The sequence below is a fragment of the Anomaloglossus baeobatrachus genome, chromosome 9 (genome assembly GCF_048569485.1).
Source record: "Anomaloglossus baeobatrachus isolate aAnoBae1 chromosome 9, aAnoBae1.hap1, whole genome shotgun sequence".
NCBI classification, from domain to species: domain Eukaryota; kingdom Metazoa; phylum Chordata; class Amphibia; order Anura; family Aromobatidae; genus Anomaloglossus; species Anomaloglossus baeobatrachus.
This window is the reverse complement of record NC_134361.1, coordinates 218,215,963-218,241,188: the sequence shown is the minus strand read 5'-3', so window position 1 is coordinate 218,241,188 and position 25,226 is coordinate 218,215,963. Positions and strand designations below refer to the sequence as shown.

The 25,226-nt window shown below is 46.7% G+C and overlaps 1 protein-coding gene across 10 annotated transcripts in view; it reads left to right on the top strand.

Moving 5' to 3' along the window:
* Positions 1 to 25,226, top strand: part of GRIN1 (glutamate ionotropic receptor NMDA type subunit 1) — a 130,677-nt gene that overhangs the window by 9,826 nt on the left and 95,625 nt on the right. For all 10 annotated transcript variants that reach the window (XM_075324520.1, XM_075324517.1, XM_075324518.1 and 7 more), the window contains exons 2-3: positions 5,531 to 5,665; positions 9,401 to 9,577. In XM_075324520.1, coding sequence (XP_075180635.1) covers positions 5,531 to 5,665; positions 9,401 to 9,577 — 312 coding nt within the window. The remainder of the gene's footprint in view (positions 1 to 5,530; positions 5,666 to 9,400; positions 9,578 to 25,226) is intronic.

Here is a 25,226-nt window from a genome sequence, read left to right as displayed (position 1 = left end):
CAATAGTTCATTTCTGCTGATCTGCTTGTGAATCATCTTTGATCACATGTTGTGGGGGAGCCAATCACATCAGCTCCCCTCCTATATATGCTGGCTGGACACTTCCTTCTATGCCAGCTATAGTTTATCTTAGCTGGTATGGTGAGGTGTTGTCATCCAGACTAACTAGTTATTCTAGTTCATGTTGTTGTGGAGTTAACCCTTATTGTCTTTTTGTTGCTACCTTCCTGCTCTTGCTTTTCTTTCTAGAGTCTCTCAGTGTTGGTTCCTGTGTGTTTGCAGTGCATCAGAGTTTTGGTTTTCCCCTGTCTGTCATTATCTGCGTTTCCATTTCTCTTGTCCCTTCCTTCCCTGGTTGAAGGGGGAATAAGATCAGTTCTGGTCAGGAGCTTAGCCAGGCACGGGACTCAGGCATCTCCCCATTAGGAGTAACCCTTAGGTTAGGGATAGCCTAGGGACTAGAGATGAGTGGACCAGTTGAAGTTCGGTGTGGTGGCTTCATCTGGAGTCTACAGTAGATGAAGCTCGGTTTGGGACCCGGATTTGTCTTGAAGCCCAACTGAAGTCACTAATTGAGCAGTTCGGGTCCCCACCCACATGCAGCCAGCTATAAACAGACACTTCTGGGGGGCAGGAAGGCAGGATTTTTCCAAAAATTTTTGATGCACACTACATCTGCTCACGCTGTTGTTACCCCCAGTTCAAGTCGTGCAAGCGGCTTACACTGGGCTGAGCACTGAGCATACCCCAGCACAGCGATGCTCGCGCGAGTGGTGTTCATACATAAAGCACTCAAACTTTGTTTTTCGCTTGTAAAGTCTATGTTTGGTACGAACATCGAACCTAGGGTTCGCTCATCTCTACTAGGGACCCCTTGTGAGGGACAGCATAGGAGCCCCTGTCCCTCACTTTCCTACAGTCATATCTGACACTGGGCCTCTTCTTATAATAATATCTCCATCCTGAACCCCTTAATACAATAATATCCCCCATCCTGGGCCCCTTCCTAAAATAAGGTCCTCCATCCTTGTCCCCTTCCTACAATAACGTCCCCATCCTGGGCCTCATCCTATAAGAAATGTCCAACATCCTAGGCCCCTTCCTATAATAATGTCCCCCATCCTGGGCCTCTTCCTATAATAATGTCCCCATCCTGGGCTCCTCCCTATAATAATGTCCACCCGTCCTGGCTGCATCCTTTTAGAAATGTCTCCCATCCTTGTGCCCCTTCCTATAATAATGTCCCCCATCCTAGGCTCCTTCTGATAATAATGTCCCCCATCCTATAATAATGTCCTTCATCCTTGGCCCCTTCCTACAATAATGTCCTCATCCTGGGCTGTATCCTATAAGAAATGCCCCCTATCCTGGGCTGCATTCTGTAAGAAGTGTCCCCCATCTTGGTCCCTTTCATATAATAATGTCCCTCATCCTGGGAAGCATCCTATAAGAAATGTTCTCCATCCTGGGGCCTTTCCTTTAATAATGTCCACCCATCCTTGGACGCATTCTATGAGAAATGTTCCAGATACTGGGCCCCTTCCTATAATTATGTCCCCCATCCTGGGCCCCTTCCTATAATAATGTCCTCCATCCTGGGCCCCTTCCTATAATAATGTCCTCCATCCTGGGTCCCTTCCTATAATAATGTCCCCCATCCTGTGTCCCTTCCTATAATAGTTCCCCCCATCCTGGGCTCCTTCCTATAATAATGTCCCCCATCCTGGGTCCCTTCCTATAATAATGTCCACTATCTTGGGCCCCTTCCTATAATAATGTTCCCCATCTTGGGCCCCTTCCTATAATAGTGTGCCCAATCTTGGGCCCCTTCCTGTAATAATGTCCCTATCCTTGGCTGCATCCTGTAAGAAATGTCCCAAATTCTGGGCCCCTTCTTGTAATAATTTCCCCGATACTGGACTGGATTCTTTAAGAAATGTCCCAAATCCTGGACCGCATCTTATAATAATGTCTCACCTTATAATGTCTATTATAATTCTCACCTTCCCCCGCTCCCATGACTTGGAACGTCCTCCATAGGTGATGGAGATGCCAGCAGCTGCCTTCGGTGTCCTAGCCACTAGCAGCGCATGACCTCACTGCCATGAGCAGTTCGTGACGGCTTCACTAACGTCAGCTGCCGGCCTCTGATTGGCCGGCGGTGTGATTGCAATTTAGGAAGCCGGTGGGTCTGCGCCACAATAAAGTTCACCTGATTGTGCGTCCTTGAACAGACATCCAGCTGAAATAGGCGCCGGTGTTGGCAGACCCAGTTCACGCACGGGCCTGGTTGCAGTCGCACCCTCTCTATCCTTGTCATCTTACTTTCTTCTCTTTGGGTGGGATATTGGAACCAAGATTGACCATCAAGTGACATTTTACCTTAAACAGGAGAACAATTCAAAAACGCTGCTGCCTTTCCTATACTTGGCTGAAAAAGGGCCATTTTATGGCCAAAACGTCGCATATCCTTAGCCATTATTATGTATTATATAGATACATAATATCTATATAATTTTATATATGTGTATATATATATATATATATATATATATATATATATATATAATATTATATATCATCTATATTATAGAGGATATAGGGGAGTTACTATGTATTATATAGAGGATACAAGTGCATCTCAGTAAATTAGAATATCATCAAAAAGTTAATTTATTTCAGTAATTCAATACAAAAAGGGAAACGCATATATTATATAAAGTCGTTACACACAGACGGATCTATTCCTATATATTATATAAAGTAATTACACACAGAGGGATCTATTCCTATATATTATATAGAGTCATTACACACAGAGGGATCTATTCCTATATATTATATAAAGTAATTACACACAGAGGGATCTATTCCTATATATTATATAAAGTAATTACACACAGAGGGATCTATTCCTATATATTATATAAAGTAATTACACACAGAGGGATCTATTCCTATATATTATATACAGTCATTACACACAGAGGGATCTATTCCTATATATTATATAGAGTCATTACACACAGAGGGATCTATTCCTATATATTATATAGTCATTACACACAGAGGGATCTATTCCTATATATTATATAGAGTCATTACACACAGAGGGATCTATTTCTATATATTATATAGTCATTACACACAGAGGGATCTATTCCTATATATTATAGAGTCATTACAGAGGGATCTATTTCTATATATTATATAGTTATTACACACAGAGGGATCTATTCCTATATATTATATAAAGTTATTACACACAGACGGATCTATTCCTATATATTATATAAAGTAATTACACACAGAGGGATCTATTCCTATATATTATATAAAGTAATTACACACAGAGGGATCTATTCCTATATATTAAATAGAGTAATTACACACAGAGGGATCTATTTCTATATATTAGAGTCATTACACACAGAGGGATCTATTCCTGTATATTATATAGAGTCATTATACACAGAAGGATCTACTTTAAGTGTTTATTTCTGTTAATGTTGATAATTATGGCGTACAGTCAATGAAAACTCAACAGTCATTATCTCAGAAAATTAGAATAATTATCACAAAACGCCTGCAAAGGCTTCCTAAGGGTTTACAATGGTCCCTTAAGCTGGGTTCACACTAAGCGACAACGACGTCGCTGTTACGTCACCATTTTCTGTGACGTAACAGCGACCTTGTAAGTCGCTGTTATGATCGCTGCTTAGCTGTCAAACACAGCAGAAGCAGCGATCATAACGTCGCTGTGCTACATGTGCAGAGAGCAGGGAGCCGCGCTTAGAGCTGGCTCCTTGCTCTCCTAGGTACAGTACACATCGGGTTAATTACCTGATGTGTACTGCAGCCACATGTGCACAGAGCAGGAGCCGGCAGCACTGGTAGCGTGAGAGCGGCGGACGCTGGTAACGAAGGTAAATATCGGGTAACCAGGGAAAGGTCTTCCCTTGGTTACCCGATGTTTACCCTGGTTACAGCTTACCGCAGCTGCTAGACGCCGGCTCCTGCTCTCTGCTCGCTTCATTTCGTCGCTCTCTCGCTGTCACACACAGCAATGTGTGTGTCACAGCGGGAGAGTGACGACCAAAAAATGAAGCTGGACATTCAGCAACGACCGGCGACCTCACAGCAGGGGCCAGGTCGTTGCTGGATGTCACACACAGCGACAGCGACGGGACGTCGCTGCAACGTCACAGAAAATGGTGACGTAGCAGCGACGTCGTTGTCGTTGTCGCTGTGTGTGACACCAGCTTTAGTCTGGCTCAGTAGGCTACACAATCATGGGGAAGACTGCTGACTTGACAGATGTCGAGAAGGCAGTCATTGATACGCTCCACAAGGAGGGTAAGCCACAAAAGGTCATTGCTAAAGAAGCTGGCTATTCACAGAGTGCTGTATCCAACCATATTAATGGAAGGTTGAGGGGAAGGAAAAAGTGTGGTAGAAAAAGGTGCACAAGCAACCGGGATAACCGCAGCCTTTATAGGATTGTTAAGAAAAGGCCATTCAAAAAATTTGGGGGAGATTCACCAGGAGTGGACGCTGCTGGAGTCAGCGCTACAAGAGCCGCCACACACAGACGTATCCGGGACATGGGCTACGCATTCCTTGTGTCACCGCTCATGACCAATAGACAACACCAGAAGCGTCTTATCTGGGCCAAGGAGAAGAAGATCTGGACTGTTCTCAGTGTCCAAGGTGTTGTTTTCAGATGAAAGTACATTTTTCATTTTATTTGGAAATCGCGGTCCCAGCGTCTGGAGGAAGAGTGGAGGCCACAATCCAAGCTGCTGAGGTGTGGTGTGAAGCCTCCACAATCAGTGATGGTTTGGGGAGCCATGTCATCTGCGGTGTAGTCTTTAGAAAATGGTGAGAACACGTAATATGGGGGAAGAAGGTGCTGACAAAGAGGGTTCTTAGGCCCTTATTGTACTAAAGTCCAAAAAATTGCCGCATACTTGTAATGCAGATGCAGAAAAATGCGTTTATTTACAGTGATTGGAAAACACAAAGAAAGGCCAATGAGTGTGTATCAAGGGCGACAGAATAGCTGACGTTTCGACCTAACCAGGCTTACTCATATGATCGCTTTCATAGGTAGAGAATAGAGGAGTAAGCATGTATATTTCTTAAGGCCTGGGTGAAGATTATTCACAAATTGGCAATCTGTATACAACAGAAGGTAAGTATCAGCCAACTTCTTGCCACGTCCCTCCACGTTTCGCCGTGCTTCTTCAGGTTTCGCTGGTTAAACTACTGTTATTTATTTATATGACAGCACATACATAACTAACACCTCCTGCGAGTTCCAAATTTATATTTATCCTTTGTTGATTCACTTTACATTTTGTTAATGCATAAGAATAAACTATTCCCTTTTTATTGTTTAAAGCTTTTTTACTTTGTAGTATTTTTCCACACCTGCCTAAAACTTTTGCACAGTGCTCTATATCAATATAACAAATAGGGTTTTTTTTTACAAATGTACTAATTAACATTTTTTCTTGACCTGTTTCAGGTTTATGCCATATTGGTCAGTCACCCTCCGGCACCCACTGATCATCTGACGCCGACACCAGTCTCATACACGGCCGGATTCTACCGGATCCCAGTCATCGGGCTGACAACCCGGATGTCTATATATTCCGATAAGGTGCGATATACCTCATTGTCTGTCACAATGTGGCTGTAGGATAGCGAGGGACAGGGGCTCCTATACTGTCCCTCACACTAGGGGACCCTAAGCTATCCCTGATTTCCAGATTACTCCTGAAGGTGGAGATTCCAGAGTCCCGTACCTTACTATTCTCCTGATGAGATGTAATCTGTCCCTCCCTCCCAGGGAAGGAAGGGGCAGAAGTGAGATGGAAACACAGATTAAGACAGGCAGGGGAAAATCAAAAATCAGACACACTACAAACTCACAGCAATAAACAGTAAAAGATTACAGAGAAAAGCAAGAGCAGGAAGGCAGTGACAAAAAGACAACAAGGGTTACCACCACAACCGATCACAGCAATGATACACACAACGGTGGGTAAGTCTGGATCACAACACCTCACCAGACCAGTATAGGTAAGCTATAGCTGGCATTAATGGAATAGTCCAGCCAGCATATATAGGAGGGGAGTGAACGTGAATGGCTCCCCCACAGAATGTGGTCAAAGAGACTAAGAAGCAGTCCAGCAGAGATTACCGTATTTTTCAGATTATAAGATGCACTGTTCCTCCCAAAAATTTGGGAGGTAAATGAGGGGGGCTTCTTAAAACCCGAATGTAGCTTACCAGCAGGTGGAGAATGGGTGCTGTGCTGGCTGCCGTTTGATCTGCAGTGGGGGCTGGCTGTGCCGGCGGCTGTCTGTCTGTGCGGGCGACTGTCTGTCTATGCAGGCAGCTGTCCGAGGTGGCAGCTGTCTGGCTGTCTGTCTGTGTAGGCGGCTGTCTCTGCGGGTGGCTGTGTGGAGCAGGGAGGTGTGGTAGGTGTCCCAGATGCTCTGGCTTAAAATAATGGCGCCCATAGTCAGCGTGTGCGCAGATGTGATCTCGGCTTCTCATTGAGCCAAGAACTCCATCTGCACATGCTCCAACTCCGGGCGCCATTTCTTTGAAGCCCGCTCCGCCGACAGAGCATCTGTGACACTCGCCGCACCACCCTGCTCCACTAAGCCAGCACAGGCCCTACCACTGCCATCACAGACCCCACCGCTGCCAGCACAGTCCTCATCACTGCCAGCACAGCCCCCACCGCTGTCATCACAGACCCCACCACTGCCAGCACAGCACCCACCACTGCCAGCACAGCCCTCATCACTGCCAGCACAGCCCCCACTGCCGTCATCACAGACCCCACCACTGCCAGCACAGTCCTCATCACTGCCAGCACAGCCCCCACCGCTGTCATCACAGACCCCACCACTGCCAGCACAGCACCCACCACTGCCAGCACAGCCCTCATCACTGCCAGCACAGCCCCCACTGCCGTCATCACAGACCCCACCACTGCCAGCACAGCCCTCATCATTGCCAGCACAGCCCCCACTGCCGTCATCACAGACCCCACCACTGCCAGCACAGCCCTCATCATTGCCAGCATAGCCCCCACTGCCGTCATCACAGACCCCACCACTGCCAGCAAAGCCCTCATCATTGCCAGCACAGCCCCCACTGCTGTCATCACAGACCCCACCACTGCCAGCACAGCCCTCATCACTGCCAGCACAGCCCCCACCGCTGTCATCACAGACCCCACCACTGCCAGCACAGCACCCACCACTGCCAGCACAGCCCTCATCGCTGCCAGCACAGCCCCCACCGCTGTCATCACAGACCCCACCACTGCCAGCACAGCCCTCATCATTGCCAGCACAGCCCCCACTGCCGTCATCACAGACCCCACCACTGCCAGCACAGCCCTCATCATTGCCAGCACAGCCCCCACTGCCGTCATCACAGACCCCACCACTGCCAGCACAGCCCTCATCATTGCCAGCATAGCCCCCACTGCCGTCATCACAGACCCCACCACTGCCAGCAAAGCCCTCATCATTGCCAGCACAGCCCCCACTGCTGTCATCACAGACCCCACCACTGCCAGCACAGCCCTCATCACTGCCAGCACAGCCCCCACCGCTGTCATCACAGACCCCACCACTGCCAGCACAGCACCCACCACTGCCAGCACAGCCCTCATCACTGCCAGCACAGCCCCCACTGCCGTCATCACAGACCCCACCACTGCCAGCACAGCCCTCATCATTGCCAGCACAGCCCCCACTGCTGTCATCACAGACCCCACCACTGCCAGCACAGCCCTCATCACTGCCAGCACAGCCCTCATCACTGCCAGCACAGCCCCCACTGCCGTCATCACAGACCCCACCACTGCCAGCACAGCCCTCATCACTGCCAGCACAGCCCCCACTGCTGTCATCACAGACCCCACCACTGCCAGCACAGCACCCACCACTGCCAGCACAGCCCTCATCACTGCCAGCACAGCCCCCACTGCCGTCATCACAGACCCCACCACTGCCAGCACAGTCCTCATCACTGCCAGCACAGCCCCCACCGCTGTCATCACAGACCCCACCACTGCCAGCACAGCACCCACCACTGCCAGCACAGCCCTCATCACTGCCAGCACAGCCCCCACTGCCGTCATCACAGACCCCACCACTGCCAGCACAGCCCTCATCATTGCCAGCACAGCCCCCACTGCCGTCATCACAGACCCCACCACTGCCAGCACAGCCCTCATCATTGCCAGCATAGCCCCCACTGCCGTCATCACAGACCCCACCACTGCCAGCAAAGCCCTCATCATTGCCAGCACAGCCCCCACTGCTGTCATCACAGACCCCACCACTGCCAGCACAGCCCTCATCACTGCCAGCACAGCCCCCACCGCTGTCATCACAGACCCCACCACTGCCAGCACAGCACCCACCACTGCCAGCACAGCCCTCATCACTGCCAGCACAGCCCCCACCGTTGTCATCACAGACCCCACCACTGCCAGCACAGCCCTCATCATTGCCAGCACAGCCCCCACTGCCGTCATCACAGACCCCACCACTGCCAGCACAGCCCTCATCATTGCCAGCATAGCCCCCACTGCCGTCATCACAGACCCCACCACTGCCAGCAAAGCCCTCATCATTGCCAGCACAGCCCCCACTGCTGTCATCACAGACCCCACCACTGCCAGCACAGCCCTCATCACTGCCAGCACAGCCCCCACCGCTGTCATCACAGACCCCACCACTGCCAGCACAGCACCCACCACTGCCAGCACAGCCCTCATCACTGCCAGCACAGCCCCCACTGCCGTCATCACAGACCCCACCACTGCCAGCACAGCCCTCATCATTGCCAGCACAGCCCCCACTGCTGTCATCACAGACCCCACCACTGCCAGCACAGCCCTCATCACTGCCAGCACAGCCCTCATCACTGCCAGCACAGCCCCCACTGCCGTCATCACAGACCCCACCACTGCCAGCACAGCCCTCATCACTGCCAGCACAGCCCCCACTGCTGTCATCACAGACCCCACCACTGCCAGCACAGCACCCACCACTGCCAGCACAGCCCCCACCGCACCACCCGCCGCATCGCCCTACTCCAGCACCTCCCCTGCCTCCTGTGACCCCGCTCCACCACCATTGCTGCTCCCTCCAGTAAGACACCACCGGAGTATAAGACGGTCCCCCACCTTTTTTTTTTTTTTTTACCCTTTTCATCTCTAAAATTGGGGTGAGTCTCATATTCCAGTGCGTAAATCTTGCTAGCCTGCCTAAGTCTGTGGGTCGACACCCGAGTTTCCCTGCATTGATAACACCACCAAAAATCTCCTTGTGACAGGATCTTTCCGATTCCTCCTTTCCAGAGTATCCATCTATCGTTCCTGCGCACGGTTCCTCCATATTCCCATCAGGCGCTGGTATGGTTTGAGATGATGCGCATTTTCGGCTGGAATCACGTCATTCTTATAGTGAGCGATGACCACGAAGGTCGAGCCGCCCAAAAGAAGCTAGAGACCCTACTGGAAGAAAGGGAGTCCAAGGTTAGTATGGGATGCTCCCGTTGACTTTTTCTTTTTAACCCCGTTACCGTTCCTCAGACTGTGACCTGTATGTAGATTTCTATACGTTAAGACATGTTTCTCTTCTCATTGTAACATGACGGCATTGTGCTTATACATCTAGAGTGTGTCACTAGCACCAGACGAACCGTTGTACTAGAAATCATCTCACATGCTTTGCCATAGGCCAAAAATCTCCTACGGTTAAGTCAATCGACACAAGGGAATAGCCTGGAGCTTTGCAAATCTAATCACGACACCCACATCATCATGTTTCACGCGGCAGGAACACTTCACGTGGCCAGCAGCTTGGCGAATTGGCTAGCGAAGACTAAAATGTTTTTTATATACATATGTGTCCGCACAGTGCCATTTCTCAGAGGAGCTCTTGCTGTTACTTCATCGACATTTGCTCCATCATCTCCATCCAACACGCTGTCAACATGGCTTTTGCTGACATTGCTCATGCGATAGATTGGAAACCCCCCCGCTGGCTGCTCAGCTCCCTGAGAAAATGCACTGTGCTCAATTCGGCTTAGATGGCTGGACCTCCCAAAAATATATCCAGATGTGTCATAGGCTTAGCATGCTGCTGAGACCACGATATATGGCCACGCCGTTACACCATCGGACTTACATGATACACGCTCATTGCCACGCGTTTCGCAATTTATGGATTAGAAGTTTGGATTACCACATTATTTTCTCATGTAGTAAAAGGGATGTTCAAGAGTATGATATTGGTGACCTATCCCTTGTGAGAAGACAAGGCTTGATGGTGTCCCTTGGATGGGTCATCAATATCAAATTGGTAGGGATTCGGAAGCCGGCACCACCACCGATCAGCTGTAAACAGGTCCCGCGGATGCCAGGAGTAAACAGTAGCCAGGACACCACTCCACTGTGTAGTGGCCATCGTCAGGCAAGTTGCGTCCTACTTAGGTCGATGGAAGTTGGGTTGCAGTACTCAAGAATGGCGATTACACAGTGTATGGTCCCAGACCTGACCTTCTTGCGAACAGTTGGGTGCCTCCAGGTGACCTATGTTAAGAAATGGTCATCAATATCAAAGTCTTGTACTTCCCCATTAAAAAGGCCTATACGTCTTATCGGCTTGCTCCAAGTAGACATGCTTTGTTCTCCTTCTCCAAAGTCTCCATGGTTAATAAGGTGGCAATAGTCCATGGGTCATCTTCCCTTTTGATAAAGGCATGCGCCCTACTGTCCCACATTGGTTTGGTAGAGTTGACCAATGTCAGGGAATGTGTTATTATGGACCCATCTATCTTATCCCATGGGCCATGATTTCTTCACGATAACACCCAGTGATAGAGTGACTGGTAAGAAGTTATGAGAGTATTAATAAGGTCAGAGTATTTCACCTGGGTCACAATGTATAAAATTGGTGCAGTGGGTGCGGAAAGTCAACCCAAGATCCTAGATATCTCAGGAGGCCCAAACTGACCATGTTGGTCTCCTTTTCTTCTCACGGTACAAGATTTTAACTCAAAGACATCGTCAACTGGGTCCTCAAGGTTTCTTTTCCAGCTCTGTTTGGATTACGGGGACCTAGAGATTAGTTAATGCATGCATCTGTGCCAAGTGACCCTCAAATTGATGATTATAGGGCTGGAGTCTTTATAAAAAACTTGTCAGACATTAGGTAAAAACAAGATCTGCCCAAAACAGCACCACTATTAGACTTTGTATGGTATTGGAGCTGGTCCCACTGAAGTGGCCTATTTCTAAGGCGTCAGGGGGGTGGAACCTATTTCTAAGGAGCCAGGGGGTGGAACCTATTTCTAAGGAGTCAGGGGGGTGGAACTTATTTCTAAGGAGTCAGGGGGTGGAAACTATTTCTAAGGAGTCAGGTGGTGGAACATATTTCTAAGGCGTCAGGGTGGTGGAACCTATTTCTAAGGAGTCAAGGGGTGGAGCCTAATTTTAACGAGTCAGGGGGTGAAGCCTATTTCTAAGAAGTCAGGGGTGGAGCCTATTTCTAGAGAGTCATGGGGTGGAGCCTATTTCTAGAGAGTCAGGGGGTGGAACCTATTTCTTAGGATTCAGGGGGGTGGAACCTATTTCTAAGGAGTCAAGGGGTGGAGCCTATTTCTAAGGAGTAAGAGGGTGGAACCAATTTCTAAGGAGTCAAGGGGTGGAATCTATTTCTAAGGAGTCAGGGGGGTGGAATCTATTTCTAAGGAGTCAGGGGGTGGAGCCTCTTTCTAAGGAGTCAGGGGTTGGACTCTATTTCTAAGGAGTCAGGGTGTGGAGTCTATTTCTAAGGAGTCGGGAGTGGAATCTATTTCTAAGGAGTCAGGGGGGTGGAATCCATTTCTATGTAGTCAGGGGGTGGAGCCTATTTCTAAGGAGTCAGGGAGTGGAGCCTATTTCTAAGGAGTCGGGTGTGGAATCTATTTCTAAGGAGTCAGGGGGGTGGAACCTATTTCTAAGGAGTCGGGGGTGGAATCTATTTCTAAGGAGTCAGGGGGTGGTGCCTATTTCTAGAGAGTCAGGGGGTGGAACCAATTTCTAAGGAGTCAGGGGGTGGAGCCTCTTTCTAAGGAGTCAGGGGGGTGGAACCTATTTCTAAGGAGTCAGGGGTGGAGCCTCTTTCTAAGGAGTCAGGGGGTGGAGCCTCTTTCTAAGGAGTCAGGGGGTGGAACCTATTTCTAGAGAGTCAGGGAGTGGAGCCTATTTCTAAGGAGTCAAGGGGTGGAATATTTTTCTAAGGAGTCAGGGGGTGGTGCCTATTTCTAGAGAGTCAGGGGTGGAATCTATTTCTAAGGAGTCAGGGGGTGGAACCTATTTCTAAGGAGTCAGGGGGTGGAACCTATTTCTAAGAAGTCAGGGGGGTGGAACCTATTTGTAAGGAATCAGGGGGGTAAAGCCTATTTCTAAGGAGTCAGGGGGTGGAACTTATTTCTAAGGAGTGAGGGGGTGGAGCCTCTTTCTAAGGAGTCAGGGGGTGGAACCTATTTCTAAGGAGTCAGGGGGTGGAACCTATTTCTAAGAAGTCAGGGGGGTGGAACCTATTTGTAAGGAATCAGGGGGGTAAAGCCTATTTCTAAGGAGTCAGGGGGGTGGAACTTATTTCTAAGGAGTGAGGGGGTGGAGCCTCTTTCTAAGGAGTCAGGGGGTGGAACCTATTTCTAAGGAGTCAGGGGGTGGAGCCTATTTCTAAGGAGTCTGGTGGCTGGAGCTTTCATTTTGTATGTCACCCCGATGGCATTATTTAGTGGATCTAAAAGATGTTTTAAACCTAGAGGAAATACGCTGACTGTCGGACAGGCGCGGGGCGGATTTTGCTTAGATGGGCGACATCTTGTCTGCCGTATGATGTGACATTGCTCAGATTGTATGTGACACACTATGACACTGCTAACATCGCCTGGAAACAGCAGTTTGTTTGGGAGTCGTTACAGTGTGATAGCGTCATAGGTACACTCGGCTTTGTCCACGGGTATCTCTATTATTAGCCTAAGCAGCAGTAGACACGGGAAGCTGATATACAGCACGCACCCTGCAATATAGGGCATTACATGTCACATATACATTACCATGGAATACAAAGAATAAGTGTTAGATAGAAATCAGGGGCAAAAACTGTGAAAGTCATGTACAATAAATCATATTAAAAATATATATACACCATATAACAAGTATAACAAGTATAACAAGACAAAGACACTTGAATAAAAAATATATTATTTTTTAAATAAAAAAAAAATAAAATAAACACGTTTATTTTTAAAATAATACAAAAAATATTTTTTCAGTTAATATTAAAAATTCATATACGCTTTATAAATAAATATATATGAATAGATGTACACAGTTAAAAAAGTTTAAAAATTTTCTAAAAAATTGTAAACAAAAATATTTATTTTTAAAATAATAAAAATTTAATTAAAATGTATTTTTTCCAATTATTAGTCATAATAAACATATGCTATGTACAGTTGAAACCAGAAGTTTCCCTCCATTTTCTAAAAAGACACATCTGCATGTTTTTCCCTCCGCTCTCTATAAAGACACATCTGCAGGTTTCCCCCTCCGCTATCTATACAGACACATCTGCAGGTTTTTCCCTGCGCTCTCTATACAGACACATCTGCAGGTTTTTCCCTCCGCTCTCTATAAAGACACATCTGCAGGTTTTTCCCTCCTCTCTCTATACAGACACATCTGCAGGTTTTTCCCCTCTGCTCTCTATACAGACACATCTGCAGGTTTTTCCCCTCTGCTCTCTATACAGACACATCTGCAGGTCTTTTACTCCGCTCTCTATACAGACACATCTGCAGGTTTTTCCCTCCGTTCTCTGTATAGACACATCTGCAGGTGTTTCCCCTCTGCTCTCTATACAGACACATCTGCAGGTTTTTTACTCCGCTCTCTGTACAGACACATCTGCAGGTTTTTCCCTCCACTCTCTCTAAAGACACATCTGCAGGTTTTTCCCTCCGCTCTCTATAATGACACATCTGCAGATTTTTCCCTCTGCTCTCGAAAGACACATCTACAGGTTTTTCCCTCCACTCTCTAAAAAGACACATCTGCATGTTTTTCCTCCGCTCTCTATACAGACACATCTGCATGTTTTTCCCTCCGCTCTCTATACAGACACATCTGCATGTTTTTCCCTCCGCTCTCTATACAGACCCATCTGCAGGTTTTCTCACTATCTGACATGAAATTATATTTACCAAATGCCAGAATAATGAGAGAGAGAATGTTTTAAGTCATTTTTTTTTTACTTTCTGCAAAGTCAAAAGTTTACAATAAGAGTACTGTGCCTTTAAACAATATGGGACAGCCCATATGATGATGTCATGTCTTTTGAAGCTTCTGATAGGTTTATTGGCAACATCTGAGTTGTTACACTGCACTATGAAGGCTGCTGAAGCTGCCAGCAAAGATGCCTCAGTGTGCTGTTAGCAGACAGTCCACAAGAGGGCAGTAGAATAGTCAGTAATCCGAGCCGGCAGCAGGAGGTCGAGGCAATAGTACAGGGAGAGACAAATCGTGGTCAGGTGATAGCCAAGGGTCAGAGGCCAAAGAGTCGCCAGATATACTGTAGTGCCCCTGAGACTGGTCGCTACAGGGTATATCATTATATCCTTCCCAGGCAGGAAGAGGTTAACCTGGTAAGTTTACACACACCTCATATAGCTTATCTAAGCACAGTCAGGAAGTGACTCAGCCAGTTCCTAGCAGGCCCAGGCACTGGGGGAACTCCAGGTCACCATAACAACAATATGGATCCTTGCAAAGATGGGGGGGCAGGAGTAGGAGTAAGTTACAAAGCAGACAGGAAGGTGAAGCCAGTTCCAGTCAGACAGAGACAGAGCAGATATGCTGTGGAGCAACTCCCTGAGGGGTTGCTGCCTGGTACCCCTCAGGGAGGCAGAACGGAACAGTCTGGGATGTAACACTGCAACAACCTTTGCAGGAGTCTCTCCTGCAGAGGGGAGCCAGCCATACCAGTGCTAGTAACACCTGGAGGGACGGGACCCGGTACCAGTAATCGTGGGCTCAAGGCGGACGGCCACCAGGCTGAGTACAGTGTGAGTACTCACGGGACCGAGCACAGGCGGGGTGCAGAGCCCTAGTTCAGGAAGACGCTTCAGGCTCACCTGATAAATCTGCCCGGTGAGGGGACCATCAAGGACTTCACCAACGTTAGTGTCCGGGGCACAGCAGCAAAGAGGGAACCCGGGGAATGGGGACAAAGGTCCAGCCCAATAGAGGTTCAAGTTGCCTGCTATAAGGACCAAGACAGAGAGTGAGAGAGAGAGCAGGAGGGGATCCCAAGATGCTTCAGGCCACGGGAACCCACTAAGTACTGAGTTGTGCACAGAGGAGAAAGCCCACCGATTACCAGACCGTTCCAGACGGCGAAGACCAGCACCTGGGGCGCGATACCATCTTAACCAGAGAATAAAAGCATCTGGAATCCGCACCCGGTGACTCTGTGAAAAAATGCTGCCACCCTGCACTCCAGCGCTCCTGTGGACTGCCGCCCCATTCTCATCCACCTCCCGGGATCCTGCTCCGCCTGTGGGGAGCTATACCATCCTGGCTGCACCCAACACCTGCCCGGAGAGAGACTCTGCAGCGGCGGCTAATTCCTGGTTGCGCACCACGGGTAGCGCTGGAAAGCATCCTCTATTCCCAACCAACATCGCTCCTGGGAGAGGAACAGTCGTGGCGGAAGAGGCTGCAGCCGGCAACATGCTTCCCAGGGACCCTTCGCCCTCCTTCCATCCCCCCTCGCACTTGTTTGTCTTTTCATGTAGCCGACGGGGCCACGGAGCCAGGTCAGGCCAGTCACAACAACCCCAAGAAACCACTGGCCCAGTGACGAGTACCCTAAGGCCCCGTGGGGCGCTACAATACCAAATGGAGAGACGGGAGCCGGAGTCAGGAGCATGGATACAGGTCAGAGCCAGGAAGTCAAAGTACCGATGTGGGGAGAGGACAAACAGATCAGGAGGGATAAACAGTGGGCAGGAGGGGGTAGTCCGTTACCATGAAGGAAGGACATACGGCAGGGGGGTACATGTCAGAACACGGTAGCAAGGAGGAAGGACAGATCGGGAACATTCACCAGAGCCAGTACATGCTCTGCAAGGCAGAACTATCACTGGCGCTGAACCAGAGGTGCAGTGCCAGGATATAGCGCTCTGAGCCCGGAACGAAGCAGGGAGGAATTAACCCCTCCCATGGCCAGACCGGCGCTTGGGAACCCCAGTAACAGATACCGGCCTGGATCATGACATAAATTAATTAGAGACACAAGTGTGGATGTATTTTAATGCACACCTGAAATACATTGTTTCTTTGTGTAGCATCATGGGAAAGTCAAACGAAGAGAATTGTGGACTTGCACAAGTCTGGTTCATCCTTGGGTGCAATTTTCAAATACCTTAAGGTACCTCGTTCATCTGTACAAACAATTATACGCAAGTACATACAAGATGGGAATGTCCAGCCATCTTACCGCTCAGGAAGGAGACGGGTTCTGTGTACCATAGATGAATGTGCTCTTGTCAGAGACGTACATATCAACCCAAGAAGAAAAGCAAAAGACCTTGTGAAGATGCTGGCGGAAGCTGGTAAGATTGTGTCATTATCCACAGTGAAACGAGTACTGTATCAACATGGGCTGAAAGACCGCTCTGCCAGGAAGAAGTCATTACTCCAAAAAAAAACTAAAAAAGCCAGATTAATGTTTGCAAATGGACACAGGAACAAATACCTTAATTTTTGGAGACATGTCCTGTGGTCTGACGAAACTAAAATTTAAGTGTTTGGCCATAATGACCATCGTTATGTTTGGAGGAAAAAGAAGAAGCTTTGATGCCTAGGAGCACCATCCCAACTGTGACACCCGGGGGCGGCAGCATCATGGTGTGGGGTTGTTTTGCTGCAGGAGGGACTGGAGCACTTCACAAATTCACAAAATAGATGGCATCATGAGGAAAGAAGATTATCTGGCAATACTGAAGAACATCTCAAGACATCAGCCAGGAACTTGGGCGGAAATGGGTCTTCCAAATGGACAATGACCTGAAGCTACTGCCAAAATGGTTACAAAGTGGCTTAAGGATAATAAAGTGAATGTCTTGGAGTGGCCATCACAAAACCCTGATATTAATCCTATGGAAAATGTATGGGCAAAGCTGAAAAGGCCGGAGCAAGCGGCGACCTCCAAACATGGCTCAGCTCCACCAGATCTGTCAGGAGGAAAGGGACGAAATTCCACCAACTATTGTGAGAAGCTTGTGGAAGGCGATCCAAGTCACACAGTGTAAGGGCAATGCCACCAAATACTAATGACATGGAGGAAACGTCACTGTGCAGAAAGGAATAAACATGCCTGAAAACCTTCTCTCTCTCTCTCATTATTCTGGCATTTGGCAAATAGAAATCATTTTGGCTCCTAATTGACCTAAAACTAGAGAAAAACCTGCAGATGTGTCTGTATAGACAGCGGAGGGATAAACCTGCAGATGTGTCCTTATAGAGAGCAGAGGGAAAAACCTGCAGATGTGTCTGTATAGAGAGCGGAGGGAAAAATCTGCAGATGTGTCTGTATAGAGAGCGGAGAGAAAAATCTGCAGATGTGTCTTTATAGAGAGCAGAGGGAAAAACCTGCAGATGTGTCTGTATAGAGAGCAAAGGGAAAAACCTGCAGATGTGTCTGTATAGAGAGAGGAGGGAAAACCCTGCAGATGTGTCCTTATAGAGAGCAGAGGGAAAAACCTGCAGATGTGTCTGTATAGAGAACGGAGGGAAAACCTACAGATGTGTCTGTATAGACAGCGGAGGGAAAAACCTGCAGATGTGTCCTTATAGAGAGCAGAGGGAAAAACCTGCAGATGTGTCTGTATAGAGAACGGAGGGAAAACCTGCAGATGTGTCTTTACAGAGAGCGGAGGGAAAAACCTGCAGATCTTTCTGTATAGAGAGTGGAGGGAAAAACCTGCAGATGTGTCTGTATAGAGAGCGGAGGGAAAAATCTGCAGATGTGTCTGTATAGAGAGCGGAGAGAAAAATCTGCAGATGTGTCTTTATAGAGAGCGGAGGGAAAAACCTGCAGATGTGTCTGTATAGAGAGCAGAGGGAAAAACCTGCAGATGTGTCTGTATAGAGAGAGGAGGGAAAAACCTGCAGATGTGTCTGTATAGAGAGAGGAGGGAAAAATCTGCAGATGTGTCTTTATAGAGAGCAGAGGGAAAAACCTGCAGATGTGTCTGTATAGAGAGCAGAGGGGAAAACCTGCAGATGTGTCTGTATAGAGAGCAGAGGGAAAAACCTGCAGATGTGTCTGTATAGAGAGAGGAGGGAAAAACCTGCAGATGTGTCTGTATAGAGAGAGGAGGGAAGAATCTGCAGATGTGTCTGTATAGAGAGCAGAGGGAAAAACCTGCAGATGTGTCTGTATAGAGAGCAGAAAGAAAAATCTGCAGATGTGTCTGTATAGAGAGCGGAGGGAAACATCTGCAGATGTGTCTGTATAGAGAGCGGAGGGAAAACCCTGCAGATGTGTCTGTATAGAGAGCGGAGGGGAAAACCTGCAGATGTGTCTGTATAGAGAGTGGAGAGAAAAACCTGCAGATGTGTCTGTATAGAGAGCGGAAGGAAAAACCTGCAGATGTGTCTGTATAGAGAGAGGAGGGAAAAACCTGCAGATGTGTCTGTATAGAGAGCAGAGGGAAAAACCTGCAGATGTGTCTGTATAGAGAGCAGAAAGAAAAATCTGCAGATGTGTCTGTATAGAGAGCGGAGGGAAAAACCTGCAGATGTGTCTGTATAGAGAGAGGAGGGAAAAACCTGCAGATGTGTCTGTATAGAGAGCAGAGGGGAAAACCTGTAGATGTGTCTGTATAGAGAGCAGAAAGAAAAATCTGCAGATGTGTCTGTATAGAGAGCGGAGGGAAACATCTGCAGATGTGTCTGTATAGAGAGCGGAGGGAAAACTCTGCAGATGTGTCTGTATAGAGAGCGGAGGGGAAAACCTGCAGATGTGTCTGTATAGAGAGTGGAGAGAAAAACCTGCAGATGTGTCTGTATAGAGAGTGGAGGGAAAAACCTGCAGATGTGTCTGTATAGAGAGAGGAGGGAAAAACCTGCAGATGTGTCTGTATAGAGAGCAGAGGGAAAAACCTGCAGATGTGTCTGTATAGAGAGCAGAGAGAAAAATCTGCAGATGTGTCTGTATAGAGAGCGGAGGGAAACATCTGCAGATGTGTCTGTATAGAGAGCGGAGGGAAAACCCTGCAGATGTGTCTGTATAGAGAGCGGAGGGGAAAACCTGCAGATGTGTCTGTATAGAGAGTGGAGAGAAAAACCTGCAGATGTGTCTGTATAGAGAGAGGAGGGAAAAACCTGCAGATGTGTCTGTATAGAGAGCAGAGGGAAAAACCTGCAGATGTGTCTGTATAGAGAGCAGAAAGAAAAATCTGCAGATGTGTCTGTTTAGAGAGCGGAGGGAAAAACCTGCAGATGTGTCTGTATAGAGAGAGGAGGGAAAAACCTGCAGATGTGTCTGTATAGAGAGCAGAGGGAAAAACATGCAGATGTGTCTGTATAGAGAGCAGAAAGAAAAATCTGCAGATGTGTCTGTATAGAGAGCGGAGGGAAACATCTGCAGATGTGTCTGTATAGAGAGCGGAGGGAAAACCCTGCAGATGTGTCTGTATAGAGAGTGGAGGGGAAAACCTGCAGATGTGTCTGTATAGAGAGTGGAGAGAAAAACCTGCAGATGTGTCTGTATAGAGAGCGGAGGGAAAAACCTGCAGATGTGTCTGTATAGAGAGAGGAGGGAAAAACCTGCAGATGTGTCTGTATAGAGAGCAGAGGGAAAAACCTGCAGATGTGTCTGTATAGAGAGCGGAGGGAAACATCTGCAGATGTGTCTGTATAGAGAGCGGAGGGAAAAACCTGCAGATGTGTCTGTATAGAGAGCGGAGGGGAAAACCTGCAGATGTGTCTGTATAGAGAGTGGAGAGAAAAACCTGCAGATGTGTCTGTATAGAGAGCGGAGGGGAAAATCTGCAGATGTGTCTGTATAGAGAGCGGAGGGAAAAACCTGCAGATGTGTCTTTATAAAACTAAAAAGTAAATAAAAAATACACAAATATAATAACAAAAAATAAAAAATGTTAAAAAGATGCACGTACCTCATTGGTAATGTCATTTAAAGTGCTACCGCCGGACTCTTACCCCAGTTTGCAACATTTACATCAAACTACATTGACTGAAACATTTCTCATCTAAACAAATAATATATTTAAAATCTATCTAATAAAAAAGATTTATATATATAGATATATATAAAATGAAAAATATTGACATATTTTCAAATGACTGAAAATGTTATGAAAAGATGATTTTATAATGACGACCTTTACTTTAATATTACCGTACTTCTTGTGATATTTAGCATTAATCCATTCATGGAAATAAAAAATATAAGAGCCAGTCGTCAAAAAAAAAACAAAAAAAACCCAAAACACATTTTTTTTATTATTAGAGGGGTATTCCCATCGCCAGGATCTTATCTCAATATTCAGTACATGTAATAATAATAATATTAGAAAAATATCTCCACTTAGAAATGTAGTATAGTTCTCCTGATTAGCTATTTCTCTTACCTCATGTGCAGAGTATTGCAGCTTATTTATCCATGATTGCGACCATGAACAACTAACTGTCACTATATGAGTGGTCATAACCATGGATACCTAGGCTTTTGCAATGCCCTGCACATGAGGTAAGAGACATAGCTAATCAGGAGAACTATACTACATATCTAATTGTAGGTATTTGCTAATATTATTGTTATTACACCTTCTACATATTGGGACTGGATTTTGGAGATGGGAATACACCTTTAAAATTAATTACATTTTATTGAATATTTTGGACACGCTGTAACCGGTGTTACCTACTGTTGATCAATGGGGTTCACGTCCGGCCATCACCGATCGCTCATACAGCTGTACTTATCTCTATGGACCGGTCCGGGGTCTGTTTTTCTCTTTACAAGTACTTATCTGTATGGACCGGTACAGGGTCTATTTTTCGCTGTCACGTATTTATCTGTATGGACCGGTCCGAGGTCTGTGTTTCGCTTTACCTCCATGGACCGGTCTGGGGTCTGTGTTTCGCTATACCTCTATAGACCGGTACAGGGTCTGTGTTTCGCTATACCTCTATGGACCGGTCCGGGGTCTGTGTTTCGCTATACCTCTATGGACCGGTACAGGGTCTGTGTTTCGCTATACCTCTATGGACCGGTCCGGGGTCTGTGTTTCGCTATACCTCTATGGACCGGTCCGATGTCTGTGTTTCGCTATACCTCTATGGACCGGTCTGGGGTCTGTGTTTCACTATACCTCTATGGACCGGTCTGGGGTCTGTGTTTCACTATACCTCTATGGACCGGTCCGGGGTCTGTGTTTCGCTATACCTCTATGGACCGGTCCAGGGTCTGTGTTTCGCTATACCTCTATGGACCGGTCCAGGGTCTGTGTTTCACTATACCTCTATGGACCGGTCCGGGGTCTGTGTTTCGCTATACCTCTATGGACCGGTCTTGGGTCTGTGTTTTGCTTTTCTTGTACCTATCCATGTGTACCGGACCTAGGTCTGTATTTTGCTTTTTCTGTACTTACAATGGGTAGGGAAAGTATTCACACCCCTTTAAATTTTTCACTCTTTGTTTCATTGCAGCCATTTGGTAAATTCTCATTAATGTGCACTCTGCCCCCATCCCCCATCTTGTCAGAAAAAAAACAGAAATGTAGAAATTTTTGCAAATTTATTAAACAAGAAAAACTGTAATAAGTATTCAGTCCCTTTGCTCAGTATAACACATGGTGATAAGTATTCAGCCCCTCTGCTCAGACACTCATATGTAAGTCACATGCTGTCCATGTCCTTGTGATCCTCCTTGAGATGGTTCTGCTCCTTCATTGGAGTGCAGCTGTGTGTAATTAAACTGATAGGACGTGATTTGGAAAGGCGCACACCTGTGTATATAAGACCTCACAGCTCACACTGCATGTCACACCAAATGAGGATCATGAGGTCAAAGGAACTGCCCAAGGAGCTCAGAGACAGAATTGTGGCAAGGCACAGATCTGGCCAAGGTTACAAAAGAATTTCTGCAGTACTCAAGGTTCCTAAGAGCACAGTGGCCTCCATAATACTTAAATGGAAGAAGTTTGGGACCACCAGAACTCTTCCTAGACCCGGCCGTCCAGCCAAACTGAGCAATCATGGGAGAAGAGCCTTGGTGAGAGGTAAAGAAGAACCCCAAGATCACTGTGGCTGAGCTCCAGAGATGCAGTAGGGAGATGGGAGAAGGTTCCACAAAGTCACCTATCACTGCAGCCCCCACCAGTCGGGCCTTTATGGCAGAGTGGTCCGACGGATGCCTCTCCTCAGTGCAAGATATATGGAAGCCCACATAGAGTTTGCAAAAAAACACATGAAGGACTCCCAGACTATGAGAAATAAGATTCTCTGCTCTGATGAGACGAAGATAGAACTTTTGGTGATAATTCTAAGCGGTATGTGTGGAGAAAACCAGGCACTGCTCATCACCTGCCCAATACAATCCCCACAGTGAGACATGGTGGTGGCAGCATCATGCTATGGAGGCAGGGACAGGACGACTGGCTGCAATTGAAGAAAAGATGACTGCGGCCAAGTACAGAGATATCCTGGAAGAAAACCTCTTCCAGAGTGCTCTGGACCTCAGACGTGGCCAAAGCTTCACCTTCCAACAAGACAATGACCCTAAGCACACAGCTAAAATAACAAAGGAGCGGCTTCAGAACAACTCTGTGACCATTCCTGACAGAGCCCTGACCTAAACCCTATAGAGTATCTCTGGAGAGACCTGAAAATGGCTTTCACCAACGTTCACCATCCAACCTGACGGATCTGCAAGGAAGAATGGCCGAGGATCCCCAAATCCAGGATCCCAAGAAGACTCATGGCTGCACTAGCTCAAAAGGGAGGGTGCCTCTACTCACTACTGAGCAAAGGGGCCATATACTATTTCAATTTTTCTTGTTTAATAAATTTGCTAACATTTCTACATTTCTGTTTTTTATTCTGACAAGATGGGGGATGGGAAGATGGGGGATGGGAAGATGGGGGATGGGGGCAGAGTGCACATTAATGAGAAAAATATGAACTTTTTTGAATTTACCAAATGGCTGCAATGAAACAAAGAGTGAAAAATTTAAAGGGGTGTGAATACTTAATCTGAATACTACCCACTGTATCTGTATGGACCGGTCTGGGATCTCTATTTCGTTTTTCCTTGTATTTGAGCCCTTGCGCCCCTCGGTCTGAGCAATCGGTGAGGGTTTCAACAGTGAGGAACACTTTTTTACAATTTAAATTAAAAATAAAATAAAAAATATATTATTTTTGAAACCTATTAGTCAAATTAACGCTTTCTTGTCCATTTCTGATCTATATTGCGAGGATGCTGGTAGGATTATTATTGCACGCCCATAGGGATATATAGATGACGTATTATATTATAATCTGGCTTCCATGTTTTTCACCCCCTAAATAAACACATTCTACATTTTGGCCACAAAAACATTCATGGATTTTTTTTTATGCATCCAATATGTACGAAAGGGCCCTGAGGTACAACATGGCAGGGTCGTGAAATTAGGCTTTCCTTCACCCGGGGCACCGAGGTCCCGGCTGAGGATGGGGGGCTTGTTGGTGACATAGCCCCCCACCCTGATTATTTTAATAAAACAATGAAATATATGTAAGAATATTTGTATTTCAGACCTCCGAATTATTATAAGGCTGGAATATAAAACCTCAGGCCTTATATTTTTGTATTAAAGGGGTTGTCCCATCAGCAGCATTCATCACCTATTCACAGGTAATTGGTCGCGTCCGATCACTGGGATTTCCACCGATTATGAGGTCCCGAAGTCGCCTGTGTGACCGGACTGGTTGCTGATCGCTGATCCACCGGCCTCACACAGGGGACAGTGGGGCTTCCTCATCGCTGGGAGTGCCAGCAGTTAGCCCTCCCCCAACCCCCTCCCCCACCAATCTTACCAGACCCAACAGGATGGGTGATAAATAATGTTTATGGTCCTTCCCCTTTAAAAGAAAATCCTAAAAAATAACTTATTGTTTATATCAGGATTTTATGTCAAGTGTATTTTTTTAAACATTTTTTTTTTTTTTTATATTCTTCTCTAGATAGCCAAAAATAAATTTTGCAATTTTGACATTGGCCACTAGACCTAATACTAGACTCATACTTTTCATTTTCTACAGCATTAATACTCATCACATACAGGATAACAATGACTGCTAACACCTAAATATACAGTAGATAACACTAGATCTATCATTTACAATAGGTGATGTCACAGCTCACCTCCACCCTCTCCTGTACAATGACTGCTAACACCTACATATACAGTAGATAACTCTGGATCTATCATTCACAATAGGTGATGTCACAGCTCATCTTCTCCCCGTCCTGTACAATGACTGATAACACCTAAATATATAGCAGATATCACTGGATCTATTATTCACAATAGGTGATGTCACAGCTCGCCTCCACCCTCTCCTGTACAATGACTGATAACACCTAAATATACAGTAGATAACAGTGGATCTATCATTCACAATAGGTGATGTCACAGCTCACCTTCTCCACCTCCTGTACAATGACTGTTAACACCTAAATATACAGTAGATAACAGTGGATCTATCATTCACAATAGGTGATGTCACAGGTCACATCCTCCTCCTCCTGTATAGTGACTGATAACACTATAGAGGAGATAACACAGGAGATAACAGGAGATAATACAGGAGATAACACAGGATCCACCATTCAGAAAAGGTGATATCACAGCTCACCTGCTCCCCCTCCTGTACAATGACTGATAACACCTCTATGTACAGGAAATAACACAGGATACACCATTCACAGTAGGTAATATCACAGCTTACCTCCTCCTATAAAATGACTGATAACACCTCTATTGGTGGCTCAGTGATTAGCACTGCAGTCTTGCAGCGCTAGGGTCCTGGGTTCAAATCCCACCAA